Here is a 23,615-nt window from a genome sequence, read left to right as displayed (position 1 = left end):
AAGGTTCTGTGGAACCCAAATGCTTCCACTTACTTGCTGGGTGACCCAGTGCTTGGCCTCTCTGGGCCTCAGCTAATGATACCGGTTCTGCCTGTCTCACAGGTGGTTAGCAGGACCAGAGATCAAGGAGAAGCAAAACCCAAACCCAGACAGGGCCTTATTTTTGTTACTGCGCTCAGAGCAGGGGTGGCGCCCTTGGCCAGGTGTTCACTGGATCTCTCCAGAGGGCAGGAGTGGGAAGGAGGAGGGAGGAGGGAGCTTGCACAAGGGGGACTGAGACTCCTGCCTTCTGGAGAACTGTTCCAGACCTGCCAGCGGGAGAGGGCAGGAGAGTTTCCTCATTTAGGTAGGAAAATTGTGGTTTCCTTTTCCTTCCTTCCTTCCTCCCTTCCTCCCTCCCTCCCTCTGTCCCCCCCTCTCCCCCCTCCCTCCCTCCTATTTCACATGCACTAACTGCTCTGCTCCTTCAATGTGTCAGGCATTGCATTAATACTGGGGATACAAAGGTCAAGGAGATAGGCCCTCATTGGGACATTTAGACTAGGAGACCTGGCTTGGGGAGGTACATGTTTCATTTATTCTTTTCTTCATTTTACATTTATTGAAACCCTCCAAGGGCCAGGTACTGTTCAAGGCCCTGGGGACATAACAGGATGCAATCTTGCCCCCAGGGAGTTTAGAGTCTTCTGGGGATGGGCAGCACAAAAGTAGGCAACTGAGGTAGGACTAATGTAGAGGGTTAGGGAGTCCAAGATACGGGGATAAATGTTGGCCAAATTTAATGTCTCCCTAAGCACATCCAGAGCAGGCCACGCACAGCAGGTGCTCAATAAATGTTTGTGACATGAATGACCCATGTGGGAGAAATTTCTGAATAACTTATGAGTCAAGGAATTAAAATCACTTCAACTAAATGCTAATAAAAATGCTACATATGAAAACAACAGGAAGCAGTCAAAAGAGTACTTAGAAGGAAATTTATGGCCTTCAGAGAATCTATATTGAAAAAGAAGAAAGCTGGAAGATAAGAGATTCAACTCAAAAAGTTGGACAACTATAAAAATAATAAATTTAAAGAAAGTAGAAAGAAGGAAATAACAGTTATATATCTTTGACAATGAAATTCAGATTCAGAAATTCAAATTAATATTCAGAAATGAGAATAGAAAATAGAAAATAAAACAAAGGTAAAATAAGTAGAGAGTTGACCTTGGCTCTAGGCCCCTCCTGGATGGGAACGCAGTTTATCCATCTGCCTCTCCTGAGTCTGGAGAGAGCCAGGCCGAGGCCCATTTACCTGTATTTGGTCTTCCAACTAGTGGGTTGTCTTTAATCCATAGTATCTACTGTAATAGTAATAACATCGCTAATAGTCCTTTACATTTGTTGAGCTGTTACAGTTCAGAGTGCTGGAAGCAAGAGATGTGTCATTCCTGATAGGAATGAACGTAACTATTTTCAGATCCTCAAATGCCCTATTAGGTAAGTAGGGAAGGTGTGTGCTCCAATTTATAGATGAGGAAACTGAGGCTCATTTGTTTGTCTCAATGCTTCAAAGTCCCTTCTTTGCCCCTAAGATTCCTGTTTTTGAGACACCTGCTCTTCCTTCACCCTATCTAGCTTCTTCACACTCATTTAAAGCCCCACTCCCTCCAGGAAGCCTGCTCTGATTCCCAGCTTCCCTGCATAAGTCCCTCTCTTCTCTGACCTTCTTCACCTGTCTAGGAAGCCCAGAATGGCTATCTTGAGTAGTTAGCTTCTCTCTCAAGCTGACTGTCAGCTCCCTGAAGTAGAGGAGTGGGGAACAATTGTAGGTATACTAGCACAGGGCCAGGCTTGTAGAAGGTCCTCAATCCTTCTTTGTTGGTCTAGCATTCGATTTGGCAGGATTAGGCCTGTACCTATCAAAATATATTCTGGGCTGTGCCAACCCCCGCTATTGTGCTTGAGAAAGAACCCACCACCGCTAGGAGGAATCCCTTGTTGATAGGCTTGCTAAGGCGGCCACGTGGTGCCTGGACATGTCAGGAGGCACTGGGAACGTAGGTCCACACTTTCGTAGGATGGTGGGGCAGGTGACCTTTCGTGTCCAAGTTGCACTGGTCTGAAGGTGTAACTAGGTCCCCAGCCCCCTTTCCCCATAACTGGAGAATTCCCAGAGCCCTGTGGTCAACCTGTTTGACCAGTGACTGATCAATCCCAAGAGGAGAGATAAAAATAGACACATAGTTTTATCCATGAACAAATCTCAGTACTTTATTCATCCCTTGTCAGGGAGAAAGGGGCTTTGCCCCAAGGTAGTCAGCCAGTTGGGTAGGGTGGCTGGGATATATGTTATCTATTCAAATAGTATATAGCACTGATTACGCAGAAACAGGAAGGGAAGCAATAAGTTAAAAGCCACATAAGTTATGAAAAAAATATATTTTATATATCTTGTATCCCCACTGTGGATTTGCTCCCTTGGAAACCAATAAATAGGCAGAGAAAAAGCAGCAATCAGCACCCTTTGGGGATTTCAGGGTTGAGTATATGTCTGAGTTCCCTCCAGCCTGAGAGTTAGTAGCCCTTCAGCGCCCCCCAGAGGCCTGGAGGACCTTGAGCCATGGGAGGAGCCAAGGTCTCCTGGAAAAGGAGATGAATCAAAAGCCTGGGGCTAGGAGGGGAGGGGAGGTAAGGAGAAGAGAGGGAAAGAGAGGAGGTGGCTTGTGGAGTGGGAGGCTAGAGCTGCCAAGATCCCCCTGAAATCTCCAAAGGTGAGAGCCAAGAGGAAAAAAGAGGAGCACTCCTCCCAGCCCCAAATCCTGTTGGATGCAGACTCTCTCTCTGGTTGTCACTGGGGCTCCCCAGCCTGACTTCGAGGGCTCAGAATCTCCCAGACCTTCCTGGACTGTGCCTTCACCATGGCGCCGCTGGAAGCAGGGCAATGGGCATGGAAGGAGGTGGGCGGAGGGGGCAGAGAAGGAGGAGCTCTAACCCACAGGTATAGGGTGTGCTTGGGCTCCTTGATGAATGCAGGAGAGGGCAGGGCCAGGCTTTTGGCCTGATGGGGGGAAGGGATTCATGGGAAATGAGCCTAGGGTTTCATGGCAGGGGTGGGGTTAGGACCTGGTACAGCAAAGTCACGTTTCAGGCTGAGAAATGCCTGGGCGGGGCAGGGGGGTGCAGAGAGCTGAGTCCCAGGCAGGGTAGTGAGCCCCAGGATGGCAGGGAGGGGAAGGGAGGATCTGGTTCTCCTGCTTGGTCTCAGGTTGCCATCCAGCCTTCTTCCAGGGAGCTCATCACGGCAAGAATAGCTTCCGGAGAAGGTGCTGGGAGCTGCTTGGGCAGCCTGTCCATTTCTGACTGTGACCTACTTTAAGGACCCCGCAGGAGGAGGGAAGGGGCTCAGGTGTGTTTGGGCTGATCTCAGAGGTTCAAGCTCAGGTCCAAAGTGCCTAGGGTGCCTCCTTCTCTTACTCCCTAATACTGTCAGGTCTCTGGGGAGCCCCGCTGGTGCAGGAAAACCAGGGGCACCCAGCCCCCAGCCCCCACCAGGACCTCCAGACTGGTCCTGGAGGTGGGGGGAAGCAGTCCTCATCAGTGCCTGGTCCACGGCCGGGGGTGGGTAAGGGCACCAGCTCGGCACAGAGGCTGAGGCAAGGCAAGGCAAGGCAAGGCTTGAGATGTGAGTTTAGGGCAAGTGTTGGGCAAAAGGGTCAAAGGGACCTTGGTCAGAGCCCTCTGTGGGGGAGGAGTCTCAGAGGAGCGAGAAGGTGGAGATAAAACTGACCCCACCTCCAGTTAATCCAGTCAGGAAACTTCTGGCCAGAAGGTTGGAAGGGTGAAACTGTGAGACATTGATATGGAGTGGAGTAACTTTGAGTAGCTGGTGACAGTTCAGTCCCACCCCTGGCACCCATGAGAAAACACTCATTGCTGTGCGCTCTTCTAGTTCAGAATCAGGTTTGCCTCCTTTCCCAATCTGGAGGCTCCAAACTGCCTTCTTGAGTCTAGCTTAGGACTCTCCTGCTGCAGCGGAGTAGCCCGGGGCTCCTGGAGTCCAGCTGCCTTACTCCGAGGCCTCTGACTCTTGCATGAGGAACTTCTCTGACATTTCGGTGATTTTGATCACGGGGCCTCTGCTGCTCTTCTTCTTCCGGGAGGGAGCTCTTGCAAGGCGGGACTTGGAGGAAGCTACAGGGAACATAAGGGTTGGGGGAGGGAAGGGGCTAGAGGTTTGGGAGCCACTTAAAATGATGCCTTTAGGGCCATGGTCCCCATACCCTGTCTCCCTCCCCACCAAGGGCAAGTAGACTCACCAGTTCTGGATCTGGATTGCACAGTGCTGACCATGGCGGCCGAGGGCAATTCCATCCTGGGAAAGGAGGCAAATGGTGGGGTGTGAAGGCTTATGTTACCCTGGGATTGGGGACCTGGGGACTGGCAGGTAGAGGGCAATTTTTGGTTATCATTCCCAGCCCTGAGCTGCCTTGCTGTGTGACCCTGGCTAGGCAGCTTGTCCTCTCTGGGCCTTTGTCTCCTCTCCCCTGTATAAATGGCTAACATTTACTGAGCACTTATTTGAGACAGGAATTTGCATACGGAATTATATTAATCCTGCCCACCCCAGGTGGGGCATGTTTATAATCAGCCCATTTTCCAGCTAGAAAAACTGAGAATTTAAGGAGCTGGGCCAAGGTCCTAGTTTGTAAGTGACTGAGCCAGGACATGAGCTCAGGCCTGCCAGGCTCACAGTGTCATGCTGGGGGTGGTGCTGGCTTTGTGTGGGGCTGGTTCTCCAGTTCTCCCTCTCCCCCAGCTCCACCCCGCTGTCTCCACACCTCACCTGATCTCCTCTCCCTCCACCAGCTTGCGGTAGGTGGCAATCTCAATGTCCAGGGCCAGCTTAGTGTTCATGAGCTCCTGGTACTCTCGGAGCTGCCTTGCCATGTCCTTCTTGGCCTGCTGCAGGGCCTCCTCCAGCTGGGCCAGCTTGGCCTTGGCATCCTGGAAGGCCAGCTCACCCTGCTCCTCAACCTCCTTGATGTTTTCCTCCAGTTTCAGGCACTGCAGCCAGGAGGACAGAGGGAAGGGGTCAGTGAGGAGGGATGGGATGAAGAGAGAAGGCCAGGGCCAGGAGTCCACCTCTGCCCTTGGCGGGGTGGGGGTGGGGTGGGCAGAGAGGGCTAAGGAATCCATTCCTGGGTGTGCTGATGGGTTGCACTGAAGAAAGAGGGAGTTCAGAGAGATCTAAGGAGACACTTTCCAAAGGCCACCAAAGAGGAAAGTACCTCAAGTCACCAGAGGAGCCTGTCCCAGCTGTCCTTACAGGACAACACTTGTTCTGAAAGCTCACCCTGGCTGGAAACTGGAGCTTAGGCCTCCACTCCCTTTTCTCTGTAGAGCTGGCAGGAGGCAGTGGGCTTTGGGTATGTCTGGTGGGGGCTCTCTACCATTCCAAGAGCCCTGGCCAGTTTACAGAGCAAGCTCATGTGATTCTCGCAGCCATCTTAGGAGAACAGGTGAGGAAACTGAGGCACAGAGGTGCTAAGTGACCTGCCTAGGTCACTTAGTCAGTTCACTCCCTCTTGCATGTACTCAGCATGTATGTGTGTGTATGTGAGAGAGACAGACAGACAGACAGACAATGTATGTTCCTATGTTCTTCCTTACTTCCCCCCAGGTGGGTCCTCCAGAACTCACGTGGCTCTTGACAGAGAGGATCTGGGACCGGAGCTTCTGGATGCGCACGTTGAGGTCAGCAATCTCGCTGCGGCTGCTCTGGAGGCTGTTCCCAAACTGGGCTGAGCAGGCGGCCCGCTCCTCCAGCTGGAGGGCGTGGAGGAGTGTGGTCAGGGCTGTTCACTGTGTCCCTCCCGGCACCTTCTGTTTCTGGCCCCCTGCTGCTCCTTTTTCTCCCATCCCCAGCCCCCTTCCTCTGCAGCCACTACTGCAGGCCAGCCTCCCCCTCTGACACCGCTCTCCTGACCCCACCACATCCTCCTATTGGCGGCCCCAGACTGAGCCCCACAAGCTGTGCTCACACCTGGCCTAGCATTGCTGGGTGGAAGCACGGTCCTGAGTTTCTGGAGGATACAGACCAGAGGCTTTCCCAGCCTACATCACCCCTCGGGGCCCAGAACCATGCTGAGCTCTCGAATTCTCCATACCTGCCTACAAACTGACTCCTGTGGTTTCCCGCCCCCGTGCTCCCCCATTCCGCTTTCCAGTATCTCTGCACACACTTGAAGGTGACCCCAGCCATCACTAGTGCAGCCCCTCGGGTCCTGACTGCCCCGCCCCACCCTGTGTGCTCAGCTACGAACCTGCCTCCGGGAGTACTCCTCCGCCTCCTCCAGGCTGCGAGCCGCGATGGCATCGTACTGGGCCTTCACCTCCTCCACGATGCCGCTCAGGTCGATGTGGCAGCGCCTGTCCATGTCCACGGTCACCGACACGTCCTTCACTTGGGCTGCCAGGTCCTTCAGCTCCTAGCCGGGCACAGATGTGGAGGGCTCAGGGCTGGTGGGGGTGGGGCCCCCCATAGTCCCTTCATCCCCAGGGCAAGTGGAGGGTGGGCTCTTCTATCTTGCAGGAGAGATGATCAAAGCATGAAAGCCCCCCCACTATCCCTGCCGCCCGGGCTCTGGGGAGGCAGCTCACCGCCCCCCTCACACACCTTTGTGCTCAGAGAGGCTGTGGCTGAGCCACGGGAGTCTGTGCCTGCCTTTACCTCTCACCTGCAGCTTGTACCCCCATAGCGGTAGACTGCAGGGACCAGACTCCCTGCAGGCTCCCTGTAGAGCCTCGTGGCCAGCTGACGAAGGCCACCCCTACCCTGGCTGCTCACTGCCCAATCCCCGCCCACTAGCATTGCTGCTGACAAGGATGGGCTCCAGGAAAAGGAAGCTTGGGCAGCGGCAGGCAGCCTGTAGCCCCTCTTGGAGCACCCTGTGTCTGCCCTGAAGCTGGCAGGACCCTGAGCCCAGGGGCCAGCTGACCCTTGGGGATATCCTGACAAGGGGTTTTGGTTGATCTTCAAATGAACAGAGATTGCTGTGCAAAAGCAAGGCAGGGCTAGACCGGTGTCAGAATAAGGTTAGCGGTGCCCGCAGGCTCACACCCCATCTGTGCGGCCCCTGGTTACCGACGGAGGTTGACCTTTCCCACGCAGGATTGATCTCCTGGCCAGAGCTGCTTGGCTGTGGACAGTCTCAGAGATGGAGCTCTGGGGCTTCCTCGGTCAGCATGTTGGGCATGCGGAATTCTAGATAAAGCCCTCTGTTGGCACTGCTAGCCTAGGCCTAGGGGGTGGCGGTCCTTATGGTTCAGGGAAAGCCCAGGCCACTGTCAGAATGCTCTGAAGGAGGGCTTCCCACCTGGGTGAAAGGATCAGCAAAATGGCTGACGGAGCAGCCAAAGATCCTTTCTGGAAGGAGGCAGGGTAGCAGGAGCTTGGTAAACAGAAGCAGGAAACGGAGGGTTTGGAACATCTGCAGACCTGCTCAGACATGCCAGCTCCGGGGCTGCGAGGGCATAACAGTGCTGCCCTGTGTGGTGTGGAAGTGCCCCCCTGGGGTGGGTCCCTGGGAGGCGGTGCACCCCCGAGCTGGCAAGAATTAAGCTGAAGTACAGCTTAGAGCATCTCTGGGGAACCAGAGCCTCAGGCTGCCACCCTCCTTGTGGCCCCCAGGTCAGTGTAGGTGGTGACTCTGAGGGGTCACTTAGGGCTGCTTGGTAAAATGTAGAATGACCCTGGGCTCTGAGTACTACCACTTCTTATAAGCTGGATAACCCTGGACAACTTTTTAAACCTCTCTGAGCCTTGCTTCTTCATCTGTAAAATGGGCATAATTATAGAACCGAAACCAGCTAATGTTAACAAACACTTACTGTGTGCCAGACATGGTTCTAAGGGCTTTGGGTGGTGAGAGCAACACAATGAGTCCTTACAGCAGACCAGTGAGCTAAGTGCTATTATTCTCCCTGCTCCGTAGAGGAGGAAACTGAGCCAGGCAGAGAGAAAAGGACTTGCTCGAGTTCACATAATTACTGAGCCAGGGTTCAAATCCAAGCTGCTCTCAGGACCGCGTCCTCTTAATCATTATTCCTGCTTTACAGCGTTGTTAGGATTAAATGAGATTAGGCCTGGAAAGCACTTATTAGCAGGGTGCTGGGGATATAGTAGGCCCTCAGTAAACAGTAGTCAGGGCTACTTTTGTAACTTGTGAAGGTGATGGAGCCAGGGGCAAGTGTCCAGGGGCAGCGCGGCCTACCCTTGGAGGAGACTCCCCAAGGCTACAGGAGAGCTGGCGCCAAAGCAGCTTCCACAAGGCAGGTTCTCTTTGCAGCCGTCTGCATCCCAGGAGGTGTGCCTGGCTGCAGGGGGTTGTCCTCAGATTTTGCAGCTAATCTCCCTGGAACCAGAGCTTGTGGGTGGGGCAGGCGGCGTTCTGGCTGGCTGCAGCCAGGCCCCAAGTGCACTCCGGAGCTGGAATGCATCTTGGAAGCTGAAGGAGAATGTGAGCCTCTGCCAGCCTAGGTTTCTCTCACCAGCCTGTGTCCCTGGAGGTGAGTGAGGAGCAGGGGAATTGCCCAGGAGGCTGCAGCATATAGATGAGGCTCCAAGCACATGGCCTTTGGCTCCTGGGAAAGGCTTTCAGGCCTTATCCCTGCGTGTGTGTAGAGGAGAGGGCTGTTTCCTGGGGCGCTGAGGTGGGCCTACACATGAGTAGCTCATGTCTGCTCCAGAGTTGAAACCAGAGTGTCCAGTCCTCCTGGGGCCACTCACGTTTGCCATGTTTTTTCCCACCTGCGGTGGCATGGCTGGCTCCCTCCTTTGCTTAGCCCGCCCTGTCTGACGTGGCAGCCACTAGCCATATGCAATCTCGAGAACCTGAAGTGGGGCTGGACAGGACTTCGATGGGCTGTGAGTGTAAAATATGCATAGAGTTTGAAGACTTAGTAGGAGAAAAAAGAATATAAAAGAGCCCCTTCATTTTAAAATATTGATCACATGTACTCATGTGAGTATATACTCATATTTTAGATATATTGGGTTAAATAAAATGGTTATTAAAATGAATTTTTCCTGTTTCATTAAAAAGTGTGGCCACTAGAAAAAATACGTATTATTAAATTATATAAGAATGTAGGAAATTACTTTAAAATATACGATATATGGGGCTCACATTATATTTCTGTCAGCGCTGGCTTAGAGACTTGCTGGTGTGGGGAATCTTTTCAGCACAGAGTCAGCACTGCCTTCTCAGCCTGCGGTGGTGGTGCGTGGAGAGAAATGCAAACCTCACGTCCTAACACCGACTTGCACATAACAGTAACTGCTCTAAGGCCCTGAGCAGGCCCCGAGCATTCCCTTCTCTGTAGCCATCTTAATAGGAGCACAAGGCAAACCCTTCACCCGCTCTGCGGCACCCCTGCCCACATCCACCAGGGCTGCCCATCACACTTGGAATAAGGTCCAAAACCCGGCTCGGGGTCCAAGGCCCTCCACGGCCCCTGCCAGCCGGGCCCTAGCTATGGCTGCTTCTTTCTTTCCTTTTCACCACCGAACTCACTTCTGCCTCAGGTGCTTCGCACAGCTCTTTCTCCTGCCCAAAGACCCTCAGATCTCCACTGGGCTGGATCTTCCCAGTTAGACCTTCTCTCACTTGCCCCTCCTTGGAGACGGCCCCTGACCTCGGGGTCTAAAGCTTTCCCCTCCCACCAGCACGCTTGCATCACCTGGTTTCTTTGCAGCCCAGCACTTTTCACCCTCCAAAATAATCTTGCTCAGATGTTTGTTCAGTTGCTTAATGCCTGCCACCTTAGCTAAGCAGTACCCCTAAGAGCAGGGGCCATGGCTGTCTTGCTCACTTGCTGTGGGAGCAGTGCCTGGTGCTAGCAGACACGTAGTAAACGTTTGTTAAATGGATGAATAGGTTGAGTCCTCATCCCAGTCCTAGGAGCCTGCAACTATTAGGTGAGGAAGCTGAGGCACAGAGTGGAGAAGTAACTTGCCCAGAGTCACAGAAATGGTAACACAGGTAGAGTCAGGACTGGTGTCCAAGGGCCGCAGAGTCCAAATGGAGCAGGAACCGAGAAGTCCGTGGCTAAGGCAGTGCTCAGGTGTGTGGCTGCTTATGCTGGCCTTCCTCTGGTTCTGTCTCCTTACTTGTAGGGCCTCTCTCCTGGCTCAGAGTTCGGGCTCTGGGCTCGCTGAGACGTGGGTGAGCAGAGTGGAGGGCAGCTTCGGAAACACTGGTCCTGCTGGTGTCCACCTGGGCTGCGCCCACAGTGAATTTGGGCAGAGGGACCCTTAACCCACTTCTTAAGCCAATCAGTGGTGCCACATAGGGCTTGGCCTGGCTGTGGGGGGCTCTGCCAGGGACGAGCAGCTCCCCAGTGTGGCTGAGGAGGGTAGTCTGCCTGAGAGGGCTGCCTTCCTGCTGTCCCCAAGGGCTGTGGTGTTCTCTCTGCTCTGCAGCCTCCCATGGCCACACATAGGTCTGAGGCTCATAGAAGCCCCGCTAGGGATGGAGCCTGCTGGAGGGAAGTACCGCCCAGTGCAGCCATGACACCCGATCTCCCTCCGCGCAGAACGAGGCCACCGAAGATGTGGTCAGCAGCCCCTAGAGCCATTTTAGCAGGACTTTCTGACTGTGGTGGTAACTTCCATCTCTGCTCTGACCTCAGCTGCATTGCCATAGCTTGGCACCAGCAGTGTGCAGTATTCCCCCTGCATATTTATAATTTTCTCACTTACACTGAAATTTTAAAATTGATTTTTAGAGAGGGAGAGGAAGGGAGAGAAAGGAACATTGATTGGTTGTTCCACTTGTTGATGCATTCGTTGGTTGATTCTTGTATGTGCCCTGACTGGGGATTGAATCCCTAGCCTTGGTGTGTCATTGGGATGATGCTCTAAGTAACTGGGCTACGTGGCCAGGGCCTAAAGTAGTATGTAATTTTGTTTTATCCTCACCTGAGGACATTTTTTCATTGCTTTGAGAGGGAGGGGAAGAGGGAGAGAGAGACAGAGGGAGAGAGAGACAGAGAGAGAGAGAGACATACATACAGACAGATGTCGACTCGATTGCCTTCTCATAGGTGCCCTGACGGGAATCTAACCCACAACCTTTCAGTCTGTGGGACGATGCTGCAGACAGCTGAGCCACACCGGCCAGCGCAGTCTGCAGTATGTGAGCTGCTGAGTCCTGTCATCCCTAGCAATGGTACTTCCTACTCATAGCTGAATGGAAGCATCACCCCTATACCTCCTCACCCTTGAAACGGGAGGGGTAGAGAGGAGAACACATGTCCCAAAGGATGCCCAAGAGGCAGGGTGGAGTGGAGGCGCAGCGGGCAGCAGCTAGCAGCAGGGCCCATCTGCTGACGGCACTGGCAGTGTGCTAGGCCCTGCTGGGTTGTGGTCCCTCTGAGATCCGCCAAGGACTTAGGGACAAACGAGAATGTGTCTGGAGACTCCTCTGTCTGCATTTATTGAGTCATTTTTGTTTGGCAGAAGCTAGTATCATCTGGGATTCAGAGAATCTGACTGTAGGTCTTCCCTGCCTTGGCCCCAAACGGAAGGGTGAAGTGCCTGACTATCAGAGCTGGAACTGTGGGTATCTGCAATTTAGGCTGCAGATACAGAGTTTAGTTCAATAAGAATGGCTGTTCAAGGACCCCTGGTCCCCTGCTCTGAGGCCACCTCCTGACCCTCAGATACACCTGGCTCCCTACGTGCCCTCAGCACTTCAGCACAACCAAGGCATGGGTTCCCCCTGAGAGAGAAGCCTTTTGGGAACCCACCTGCCCATGCTCCGTGTAATCAGTGACAAGGGGACATGTCGGATTATTGACAGCAATGCAAGATAGCTGTCTATAATCCAACATGTCCCTTGTTTAGGAAATCGTCACAGCTGTGGCCGGAAACAGTGCCTGTGAAGGCTCCACACCCCACTGGACCTCCTGCCCTCCAGGCACCCCTTGGCCAGGGGCCAGTCAGTTCTCAGCCTGGCAGGACGCTGGCCCTGTCTTCTCACCTGCTCGTAGATGGTTTTCATCAGCTCCACGAAGCTCTGCAGACTTTTCAACTTGGTCTCCAGTTCGGTCCGTCTAAGACACTCTGTGTCCAGGTCCTGGGGGCGGGAGCAGTGGTGAGTGAAGGGAGGGAGAGTCAAGGGGTCCCAGGACAGGAGCAAGGTGGGGGCCTTTGCTTCCTGGGTAAGATAGAGGTGATTCCCAGAGAAGACCTGGCTCAGAGCTTAGGAGGGGGGGCAGGGTGGGAACAGGTATCTCTCTGTGGTCCTGGGACCCAAGCCTCTGAGGGCTTTGCCTTGGGATCCTGAGGGAAAGCAGGCAGAGGGTCCATGAGGAAGGGGCCCCAGGGGCGGGCTGGGCAGGCTACCTTCTTCAGCTGGACGAAGGTGAACTCCATGTCTGTGCGCTTGGAGATCTCGTCTTCATACCTGGGAGGGGAGGCAGGTGGGAGAGACAGAGAAAGAAACAGAGAGAGAGGCTGCTCAGCTGGATGTGGTGGGAGCTTGGGGTTTGGTTAACCCTCCTTGGTTGGGACTTAGGGCTTCTGCTGTCCCATTTGGTGCTTTGTGACAATTAGACAAAAATGATTCTTCCTTTAGGTGGATGGAGCCCCTCTCCTTTTATGACACGTCCCCCCCTGCCCCATGACACCCTGGTGTTGGCTCTGGGGAAACAGGCAAACCCATTCTCCTTCCCGACCATCAGCTAGTCCTCTCCCAGTGGCATCTGTCCCCTTGCCAGCTCCGCTCCACATCTACCTCCTCCAGGAAGCCCCTCCTAATTGTGCAGCCTTTTTGCCCTGACACTTTGTTTCCTCATCTGTTTTCTGTCTCCTCCCCCCAGTGTCTCTGTTTCTAACAAACGGTGCCTTTGGTCAGGTCTGCACCCAGCATCCTGCTTACCCTTCAGGCTCTCCCTCCTCTACCCTCCCTGCAGCTCCACCCTTCTCCCCTCTACCAGACAGTAGGACACCGTTCCCTCAAGTTCCCTCCAGAGGGAGGACCGGAAGAGTATGGACTTCACAGTCAGATGGACCCCCAGTGTGGTTTTGGGCAGGTAACTCCACGCCTCCTTCCTTGAATCCCCGGCCTACCGGCGTGTGCCTGTGTGCGTGCATGTGTGTCCACTCCTGATGCAATGACAGACGTGGACAGCCAGTACTAAACTGAGGTGGGTCCCCCTCTTTTCAGATGTGCTTCCTTCTTCCTCAGGCCCACCTCATGTTTGGAACAAGGGCGCTGTTGGGTGGGGAGCTGGGACCCCTGGGCCCTGACCTCACCCTCTTCCTCTAGCCAAGACGTCTGTCTTGGTCCTGCAGGTGGGTGTCCACCAGCCACCGACTCCCCCTCTTGGCCTTGCCTGCCTCACAGGTGCAGGGATTCTGTGGCTTCCTGTCTCCTTCCCTCCTCTCCTGGGAACACCTGAATCACTGGCGGCTCTAATTACAGCCGCCTGCCTGCCCCAGTCCCTGACCTCACAGCAGGGCAGCGTCACCATCGCCCACACCCGCAGGCCGGACCTGCCACCCCTCAGGCCTTCACTTCCAACTGCCTTCCCAAGGAGCCCAGGGGAGCAGATTCGGGACGACAGCCCGCAGGGTGCTCGGGTCTCTGAAACTCAGTGTGCTGAGTGCGCACTCTCTGTCGTCACTGCCTTGGCTTCCAAAAGTCTACCAGGGGCTCTGAGGGTGCAGGTGACGATGGCGGGGTGGAGGGCTGGGCTAGGGAGACTGTTCTGTAGTCTAGAACTTGCCAGAGTGAACAAAACGTCCAGGAGGCTTTACCTGCACCCTCTCCTGTGACCTTCAGAGCCCCCATCCAGGCAGGCCCTGTTGGTCCCATTTCACAGATGAGGAAATGGAGGCCCAGTGAAGGGCCTGAGGCTCGAGTGTGTGCTGGTTAAGCATGGGCCTCAGATCCAGGCTGGTTGGGCTCCATCCTGCTTCCTTGCTAACCAGCTGTGTGACCTTGGGTAAGCTATTACGTGTGCCTCAGTCATGGGAATGGGGATGTCATGAGGATGAAATAAGTACACACACGAAGTGCTCACATTGGTGCGTGGCACCCCCTAAACCTACTGCTACTGTCATCGCCTAAGCTGCATTCTCTCCCACACGGCCCAGCCCCTCCGCCCCGGCCCCCAGCATCCAGCATCGTCAGAGCGAAACCGTGGGAGGCCTCACTGCAGAGAGAGAGGGTGTGGGTGGTTTTCTTCACATCCTTCACGAACCTCAGGGCTAGGCTGCTTTGAACTGGCTTCCCTCTGGATTCTGGGGTCCTCTGAGGAATGCCCTGCCCTGGGCACAGGGGTCTGAGGAGCCCAAGTCTAAGAAGCTCCTTATTGACTGGCCCTCCCCACACAAGCCCAGTGGTCAAACCTCTCCCCTTCCCCCAACACTTCTGGGTGGCGGAGTTTGGCCTGTCTGGGGACAGGACCCTGGGCACAGCTGTCCGGGCGGGGCCCTCTTAGGTGCAAGACTCCTCCTTACCCCTTACTGCCTTTCTCATCCTTCTGTGCAGCCTGCCCTCCTCCCTTCTCTTTGACTCCACGGGATTCCAGCCCCAGCTCCCCCCCTTAACCAGACGCTCTTGCGCAGTGAACAGCTTGCACAACTGTGTGCAGTGTACCTGAGTCACTTGCTGTGGCCTTGGGCAAGCTGTTCCCCCTGGCTGGGCTTCTGCTTCATTCTTGGCCTCAATGAAGGGTTGGCTAGCTGCTGCTTGGGGTCCTGGCTATATCAAAGCTTTGGGAAGCCTCCACCTTACAGATGCTTAGGCGATGCCATATCCCCCATTTCACTCCCAATCTTCTGAGAGCTGACAGCTCCCAAACCCATTCTCAGCCCTTTGCAGCTCATCACACCCACAGCACCCCCTCTCCTTGACTTGTTTATTTCTAAGAGTGAAGCTGATCTCATCTCCTCGGAGAGGCAGGGCACACCCCTCCCCCTCAGGGCTTGGCCTGGCGCCTCCTGGCTCCTGGGGGCCCCCAGGCTTTGCATAGCCAGGCTGCAGCTTTTCAGGCTCTGGCCTGCAGACCCAGAAGCCCTCCAGCCGCGCGCTTCCTCCAAATCAGGTGGGTTCCCTACCAGAGGGAGGAAGGGAAGCTCTGAGCCTAAATAGTAAAATCGGGTGGCAGATGGAACCAGGCAGCAGGCCAAATGAGGGGGCTGAGCCAGATTAGAACAAGTAGTGTTTGTACAGAACTTCCAGTTACAAAGTATCTCCATGGATATGATCTGGCTGGGCTCGTGGGAGCAGCCTCTCACCCTGGATGACAGAGATTAGGGATGGGTTTCAGCACGCATGGCTATATGACTGAGGACAAGCCCCTGCCCTCTCTGGGACTGTGTTTCCTTCCCCACAGAAGTATGATCCAGGGCCTCCCCCTCACTCTGTCATTCTCTGACCCTTAGAGGGCCAAAGACCTGCTAGATATCAGTGCGACGCTATTGTAGCAGATTCTGGTGCACTAACACCATTGCCCTCGTTGTGGTCAGATGGGCAATCAGATTCCCTACGTGTTTCCCTAGGACCTGGGAGGACAGGGCTGGGGTAGAGTGGCCTCAGGTCAGAGAGGGGCCCAGCCATGAGAAACAGCCTGGGCCAGGGCTGTAGATCATGCCTGTTGGCCAGAAAGTTCCAGGCAGATCCACAGATGAGGAATCTGAGGCCCCAGGGTGGGGAGAGTGTCCTGTGTGACCATGCCCTCTGAATGTGGCCTGAACAGAGGAGTGCATGCAGAGAGGCAGTGGGCAAACTAAGTCCCATCCCAGGTTCCTGGACAGGCAGCACCCACCCTCCAGCCCTGCCTGGCGGGCTGCCCTGGAGATAGCAGGCCTCCCCTCAGCTCAGCAGGGTTTGGAGCAGGACCCAAATGCTGGAGGAGGAGACGAGGGTTCAGTCACAACCTGTTGTACCCTCACCTTGGCTGGAGACCAGCCCTGAGGAGGGGGTGTTGGGGCACAGCCTCTCTGCTCTGCCCAGCCTCCTTGTCCGTGATGCCCTGGCCACGGTCTGGTCTCCTCTGAGCCACCTAAGTGTGTGGTCTGCCTTTCTAGACTGGCCGGTTCAGCTACGCAAGCCTGTGCCAAGGATGGAACTGTGTGCGGAGCACGTCGGCCTTCTAGGGGATGCAAGAGCGGCCATTCATAGCTGTACCAAATTCTTGACTTCCTCCTCCGCCCAGCCCTAGTTGGTGTCAGCCATCATCCTCCCCATGCACTCAGGAGGGAGCTAAGGTTCCCATGCTAGGTCACTTGACCGCAGTCACAAAGCTAGGGTGGGATGGAGCGGGGAGTAAATCCCTTTCAGTCTACACCCAAGACTGAGTCTTTAACCACTGGGCTGTACTGCCTGCCAGCTTGCCCTCCAAAGTTGTAAAAGCATACTGCAGGCTGTGGCTGTTTCCCTCTCCTCTCTGGATCCCACTGAGGTCAGCGCACACCACGTACAGAGGATTGCGTCTTTATTCTACCCAAACCCACTGCTTCTGGCTTCTGCCTGCACTTGCTCCCTTCCCTTCCAGCCTAGTCAAGAGGGAAATCCCAAACTGTATCCAGAGCAGGAGCCCATCTGTTGCTCTAGCGTTGCTAGTGGGATGTGTGGGCAAGAGCAAGAGCGTTTATGGACACAAGATGAGGGGATAGGGGACAGTGGCTTCAGTGGTGCCCAAGGGCCATCAAGCTGTCAGACCCCACAAGACTGACTTCCTTGTAAGAGTCACTATTTGGGGGTTGGGGAACTGTGGACTCACTGCTGTATCCCCTCAAAATTTAGAATATTGCCTGACACATAATAGGTCTTCAATAAGTATATCTGGAATAAAGAAATGTTCCTTAAAGAAGTTTCCTCTTTTTTGGCTTGACTATGCTGGGACCTTGTACTTGAGTGCAGGCTGGTCCCCACCCACAGTCCCTGCCCACAGCCCCATAGGGTGCACTCTACCTGATTCGAAACTCCTCGACTTTCTCCAGCACCTGCAGCAGGTTGGATTCTAGCTGTCCCCGCTCTTGGCTCACTTTGCGCAGTTCCTCCTGCAGCCGGCCCTCATACTTCTCATAGAGGTGCCCAAGGTCAAAGGCAGTCGAGCTCTGGCCCTGCAGGAAGCTCCAGCGGGTCTCCAGCAGCTGGTTGCGCTGTTCCAGGGCCTGCACCTGGGGGAGCAGGAAGGCTTCGGTGAGAGGGCCTGGCTCAGGCCCCGAGGTCCCAGGGCAGCTGTCGAGCCCCCACTGGGGCTTCCCTGGGAAGTGGCAGCTCATCTGCTCTGCGTACCTATCCAGGGCCGTCACTCAGCTCGTTCAAATGGCTTCTCCAACTACTGATTGTTCAAACTAAAGATAGTGAGATAAGGAGGGAATTGAAGAGGGGTGGAGCCAATTAGCAAAGGTTTCCCAGGGAGGAGCAGGGCCAGCTAGATAATGGAAGGAGGAACTAGGGTGTGAAGGTGACAGGCTCTTGGTGCCCTCCTGGGGCTTGGGTGGGAGACCCCAGGGAACCTGAGGTGTCAGAGGCCCATCTGCCACCCCCCTCGGCAAGCCAGATCTCATCTGGCTTTGGAAACTCAGCAGGGTAGGGCCTGGTTAGTACTTAATGCTAATCTTCCCAGCAACTGTGGACCTGTAGCCTTGCCAAGACTCAGTTTCCCCAACTAGAAGTTGGGGATGACATCACCTGCCCACCTCTGAGGGCTGTTGGGAGGAGAACCTGGGATGTGCTTTGGAATAGAAATAAAAGCCGATGATTGTGTGGCTCCTTCTGGGTGTCAGGTCTGTTCTAAAGCTTAACGTGTTTAACTAATTAACTCCCTCCAACAACCCGGTGAGATATTGTTATGAGCTGCACTCTACAGATGAGGACCCAAGGCACGGAGAGGTTAAACAAGTTGCCCAAGGTCACAACATTGGCAGGTGGCAGAGCCAGGTGTGGACTCCAGTGAGTTTGGGTTTAGAACCTCTTGACCCCTGCAACATCTGCTGTCTGCTTCCGGGCCTCTGCGAGCCCTGGTTGGCTGCCCTTCTTCGCTGGCTTCCACTTCTAGTTAGGCCAGTTTTTCCTTGAGGGTAAAGGCTGGGGGCTCTGGGCTCAGTTGCTCCTCTCCAGCTCTGTCTCCTTCACACTCTCCTGCTCAGACGGCAGCATGGGCTCCCACCATCCTCCGCTCCCATCCTGGCCACTGGCAGGCGATTAGGGTTCCTCTTGACGGATGGCTGGGGCCTGGCTTCTGGACAGGGTGGGCTGTCGCTGTCTCGAGGGTGCTGTGATAACTGGCCCAGGGATGCTCCCTATGACCACAGGTGAGTAGGTGGGCCTCTTCTTGCCCACTGCTGGCGCCAGCTCCCAGAATCACAGTTTGAAAGACCAGAATCAAGGCGAGGAGCCTTTTGGAGCAGGTGGTCTGTACCCTTCACTTACAGAGGAGGAGATGGAGGCCCAGGGCAGTCAAGGGACTTGTCCAGTGTCACAGGGCCAGTTGGTGGCCAAGCTTCCCAGACAGACGCATTTGATGGCAGCTGCCTACTCTGGACTTTCATGGCTTCCCTGTTCCTCCTGAGTCTGGGGGCCAGATGGGACCTCTTCTCTCTTTCTCTGCCCTGCCCACATCCCCAGTTTTCCCTGAGACACTCTGACGCCCTTGGGAAGTCCCCCTTGACATCCCCAGTGACGACACCAGCAGGAATGATGGATGATGGCCACTGTGGGCTGTCATTCCCCTGCTCACCTCCCATTTGCACGGGTAAGTTCAGCTGGAAGCTGATCTAAGCCTGAAGTCTGCGATAGTTGCAGCCAAACAGGTTCAGTAGGAACGGAAGTCAAGAGGGTTTCTGTCTTACTTGTGTGTGTGTTTTTTGGGGGGGAGGTATCTGTTTGCCCCACCTTCACTCCGTTTTGACAAGCAGGAGCCCGTGTTTACACTGAGGGTGGGGTGATAGGAGAGATGTGAGGCTCCTCCCTCCACCCATAAGCAGCAGAAAAAACCCTGTACACTGGGAAGTCTTTTCTAAAGTCTAACCCAAACCCCCTATGCTATAGCATTAGCCTGCTGGGAGATGGAGTGCATTTGGCCAGCCAGTCCAGCCAGAGGGCATTTTGGCTGTAGGGGATCTGGGGCAGTCCCTTCCCCCTGCTGCCCTTGGGGGAGCGCACCTATTGTCTCAGTGTTTGGGAATGGAACTGAACCCCCACCCAAGACTTTCCCTGAAGAAGGGCTCCTCCCTCTCGGACAAAGACCTAGGGAGGTGCCAAGTTAATTGTCACCATCCTCCCAAGGCTGCTGAGCACTCACCTCTTATTCTTCTTCCTCCCCATTCTGGCTGACCCCCCCCACCCCCCTCTTAGATCACAAGTTGGCAATTCTAGGAGGGGCCTCAGAGAGCAAACCCCTGGTCTACCTGCCCAGAAGCACAGAACTCACTGTGACTCAACTCCATGGTACTGGGTGGCCCAGACCAGGCTGGGGACAGATGTGTTTTTTGTAGGGAACTGAGCAGCCCAGGTCCCCAACCCGTGCAGGGGAGCGTACAGGTTGGTGTTCCTGGGGCATGCAGATCCTATTCCTCAGGGGAGGGAGTTTGTCAAATTCCCTGCCTTGAGCCAGTGGCTGGCTTTGATCAGGGACCCTCAAGGTCTCTGTCGGGAAGGACCGGTTTGTGCCTTCCTGCTAACAGGCAGGGGGATGGGTCCAGTGACTTCAGGAGGCCACACAGGCCTAGGGGAAGATATTGTGCCCATCTCTCTGACTCCAGGCATTTCATCACCCTGTCTTTGGTTCCTTCTGGAGAGCCCACTTGGGCTGACTGCTGGCAGTCCTTCCTGTTGTCTCATCTCCATCCCCTCCCAGCCAGCAGCCTCTCTGCTGGATGTTGAGTTGCCCTCTCCCAGCTTCCCTCCACCTCCTCTCCTGCTGCAGCTTCTGCTCATCCCCCCATCTCCCCTCCTCCCATGGCTGCTGCTGTACCAGTCTTTACACTGGCATGAGCTTAGGGCCACCCTCAGAGCAGGAGGGTAAGTAGACTACGGAGAGGGTAAGTGGCTTGCCCCAGGAAACGCAGCCTTCAAGTGGAAGAGCCAGCACTGCTCCACAGGGCCTCTTGCCAACTCCTGGTAGTCTTCCCACCAATCCTCTTTCTCCTCGGTGCTCAGAGGGACAGAAGGGATGTGGCGCTGAAGGGCCCTTGCCTGTCCCTCCTCTTTGCCTAGGTCCACCACCCCTGCACGGGTTAGGGTACCTCACCCCGGGCCCATACATCTCTTTCAAGCCCTATGCTGCACCCCTATCCACAAAGTTCCTCCACCCCTCTCTCCAGCAGGCCCCTCCCTCCCTTTGCTCAGGCTCCTGCCTAGAAGAGGCTAACTGGGTTCAAGAGCACCCTGGGATGGGCCCATTTATGGTATTTTTAATTTAATAAACAGAACACACCTGGTACATGATAAATGCTTTATAAGTGATTTTCAATAAGTGATTTTATCCCATTTGATTATGACAAGCCCATTAAACTGATGTGCACTGAGGCACAGAGTTTAAATGATTTGCCTGAGATTGCACAGCTGGTCAGAGGTGGAGACAGGATTCAAACCCAGTAATCCGGCTCCAGATTGCACCCTCCTAACTGCTACCTGCTTCCACTCGGGTCCTCGTGGCCTTTACAAGGGGAGAGAGAGGGACTTGAACTAACAGATCTTCTCCAAAGAGTTGGCAAGTCAGCTGAGACTCCTTGGGAAGAGGCCCAGCAATCAGGGCCCCCAAAGGGCTGGCACCCAAGGCTCCCTGCCTCTACCCTGAAGATCGCCTGTCTCAAGGCCCACGCTTGAGGGTTGGGAGGCTCCAGTTCTGCTGAAGACCTTAGAGGGCATCGCCCTGGCTCCTGGGCACAGGACCCTGACTGCTCAGGCCCCCTCCCTGTGCCACGGCAGAGGCACTGGGTAATATCAGCCCTGGTATTCAGGGGAAAACCCACCCATCTGAGCCAAATTCCATGGCTCATGAAGCATTCCTTTAAGGGATTAACCTGGTTTTGGAGAGGAGATGGTTCTGCAGGGACCTGCCTCCTCAGGGCAGTGGGCTCTTCTCCTAGGGCCAACGGCCTAGCAGTGCAGGGCTCTGCCGCCAGCCAGGGCTGGGGGAGGGGATGCTTCACAGCCCTCACCCAGGCACTCCAGGCGTGGGTGCCGCACAAGAATGCTGGCCTGGGCACATGCATAGGGGAAAGAAATGGTTCCCATCTCCGAGACTACTGGCTTTGAGTCTCACAGACCTGAATGCAAATCTAGCCTGTAGACTTGCTGGTTAGATGACCTTGGGCAAGGAACTTAATCTCTGGGTGGGCAGTCTCTTCACACACATGGCACGGGAACTAGCCTGCGGGGCGTTGCTGTGGGGGCCAAACTTTGCACACATGCCTGCAAAGTTCCCACAGAGAGCCAGGCACGATCAGATGCTCAAAACGTGTTGCTTTCTTCCCTCTGCCCCTCTCTGGGAGCACCCCCCCCCCCAGGGACACTAGAACATGCAGAGGAACACAGAAGCAGGGACAGCAAGGTGCAGGCAAGAACTGAGTCAGGGCAGAGGGGTGGGGTTCTGGTTCACTGGGGGTGGAGGGAAAGAAGGTTGAGTTTTCCACATCGGTAAAATGGGCATAAAGTGACTTCTTTCCTAAGATTGTTGAAGGAAACAGAGATAAATAGGGAAGCAACCAGCACAGTGCCTGACACATAATAAGCAATTAAATAACAGCCGCTCTTAGTACTGTGACTATTTTTCTTGGGCAGGGCAGGAGGGAGCAGACCTGAGGGCTGGTCAGGAGACGTTTCTTGAAGGAGTTAAGTAAGGAGCATGTTTGGGAAGTGGACAGGACTTCCTCAAAGCTCTTGAAGCCCTTGCCCTGGGGTGGAGGCAGACATGAGTGCCCAGACCAGCATGCCGGCTGTGGCATCGGGGTCCAGGAAGTCAGAATTCTGGGGACTCAGGCGGCTAGCTGGCTGTTTCTGACTCGCAGCATCCATCTCCTTCATTCCTATCTCTTGACTCCACAGATGCACCCCACTCCTCAGCCTCCTTTCTTCCGGAAGACCCTGCCTGCCCCCTCCTGCACACATGCCTCCTTGGCTCGGCTGGTGCTCCTGACTCCGGGAAGCTAAACAGGGCCAGAGGCCCGGACAGGACAAGGGACCCTTGGGAGATCATCTCCGCTGTCCATCTGATTCGGAGTAGGACTGCAGACCATGCCTTCATCAGCCATTTCTAGGAGGGGGCATCCTCTTGGCCCTACTCAGAGCTCCTCTCTAGTCTATGCCAGGGGGGAGGGTGACCCCAGGCCACACAGCACAATATTATCCAGACACCCCTCAGAGGCCATCCTGGGGTCTGTTTCTTCCCCTACGCCAGGATGGCTGAGGGACTGCCCTCCACAGCTCTCTGCTCCGAGCTAGCCTGCAGAGTTAGCAACGCCGGCTCCCCATTGGCTGGGGCCAGGGGTGGGGCATGATGCTCCGGAAGTACAGAAGAGCCTCTGTCAGTCCTCAGTTTTCGGAGACCCCCTTCCCACTTTTGCTTACCTTGCCAATCAAGGAGGCAAACTTATCATTGAGGACCTTCATCTCCTCCTTTTCCTGGGTCTTCTGCTGCTGGATGGCTGGGTCCACCTTGAGATCCAGGGGCACCAGCAGGCTGGGGTTCACGGTCACCTTGGGGATGGTGCCCGCCGACCAGCAGCCCGTGAGGCTGCGAGAGCTGAAGCCCGGCCCGGGGGCTCCGCAGCTGCCCCATTCCGAGGTCTCAGGCCGGGGGCCGCCCGCTGGAGTCACCTCACAGCTGCTAAGGCTGCTGAAGCCAACGACGCAGGAGCGGCAGGCCATTGCGGCCCCCGGGCCTGGGGCACGGCGGGTGCAGAGATGAGCGAGGGAACTTTTGCGGGTGGCGTCGGCAGCTGGCTCCAGTCGCTGGAAGGGCAGGCTGGGGACTGAGGGGCAAACACCTGTCGTACAGTGCTCATTAGCTGCAGGAGGGCGGGACGCCTCCCAGCCCGACCAACCTGTTAGATGACGTGATGCTCTGGCCCCGCCCCCGGCACCACTCCTCCCGGCGGGAGATCTGCCTTGCGGAGGGGCGGTTCAATGGCCCCCAACCCAGCAGGCCTGGCTCCAGGGAGGGGGCAAGTTTGGGCTGGCTGGGTGGGGGTGGGAAGGCTGCGAGAGGAAGAGGTGATTCAACGAGGAAGGAGAGGAGAGAGCGAGAGAGTGCGCGCCTCTCGCCTCTCACCGCAGACCTCACTGCATACCTGAAGGCTGACGTACCTGGGCCCACATACTTCTGGAAAAGATGAGGCAAGCGCAGGCCCCGGGCTCCGGAGTGTAGGGCAAGTCTTCCCGAGTGTAAGGTTGCCGTCCCAGGCACCGTGCCAGCCTAGCATTGGAAAACAACATCTTTATTATATATTTTCCAGTTGCCCAAGAGTCTCCCTGGCGTATCTTCTCTTCTTCTTCCCTCTCTCCCTCCTTCCTTCCTTCCATTGATCTACCATTTATTAAATACCTACTATGTGCATCTTACTGTCTCAGAGGCTGGAGGAGAGATAGATGGTCAAGAGCCGT

General features: G+C 55.2%; 1 protein-coding gene across 2 annotated transcripts; it reads right to left on the bottom strand.

Annotated features, from left to right (window-relative positions):
• Positions 1 to 2,237: 2,237 nt before the first annotated feature.
• KRT80 (keratin 80) lies at positions 2,238 to 23,079 on the bottom strand. Of its 2 annotated transcripts, none has more exons than XM_053921468.2 (9): positions 22,581 to 23,079; positions 16,974 to 17,182; positions 12,395 to 12,455; positions 12,030 to 12,125; positions 6,309 to 6,473; positions 5,686 to 5,811; positions 4,829 to 5,049; positions 4,302 to 4,357; positions 2,238 to 4,211 (listed from the first exon to the last, which is right to left on the bottom strand). In XM_053921468.2, the coding sequence occupies exons 1-9, from the start codon at positions 22,878 to 22,880 to the stop codon at positions 4,177 to 4,179; spliced, it is 1,269 nt and encodes a 422-aa protein (XP_053777443.1). In that variant the 5' UTR covers positions 22,881 to 23,079; the 3' UTR covers positions 2,238 to 4,176. The 2 variants fall into 2 exon arrangements, with proteins under 2 accessions (XP_053777443.1, XP_024431369.2); XM_024575601.4 differs by having other exon boundaries at positions 2,238 to 4,176; positions 22,581 to 22,899.
• Positions 23,080 to 23,615: the final 536 nt, after the last annotated feature.

The sequence above is a fragment of the Desmodus rotundus genome, chromosome 3 (assembly GCF_022682495.2).
Source record: "Desmodus rotundus isolate HL8 chromosome 3, HLdesRot8A.1, whole genome shotgun sequence".
NCBI lineage: Eukaryota > Metazoa > Chordata > Mammalia > Chiroptera > Phyllostomidae > Desmodus > Desmodus rotundus.
This window is presented reverse-complemented; position numbering and strand designations above follow the sequence as displayed.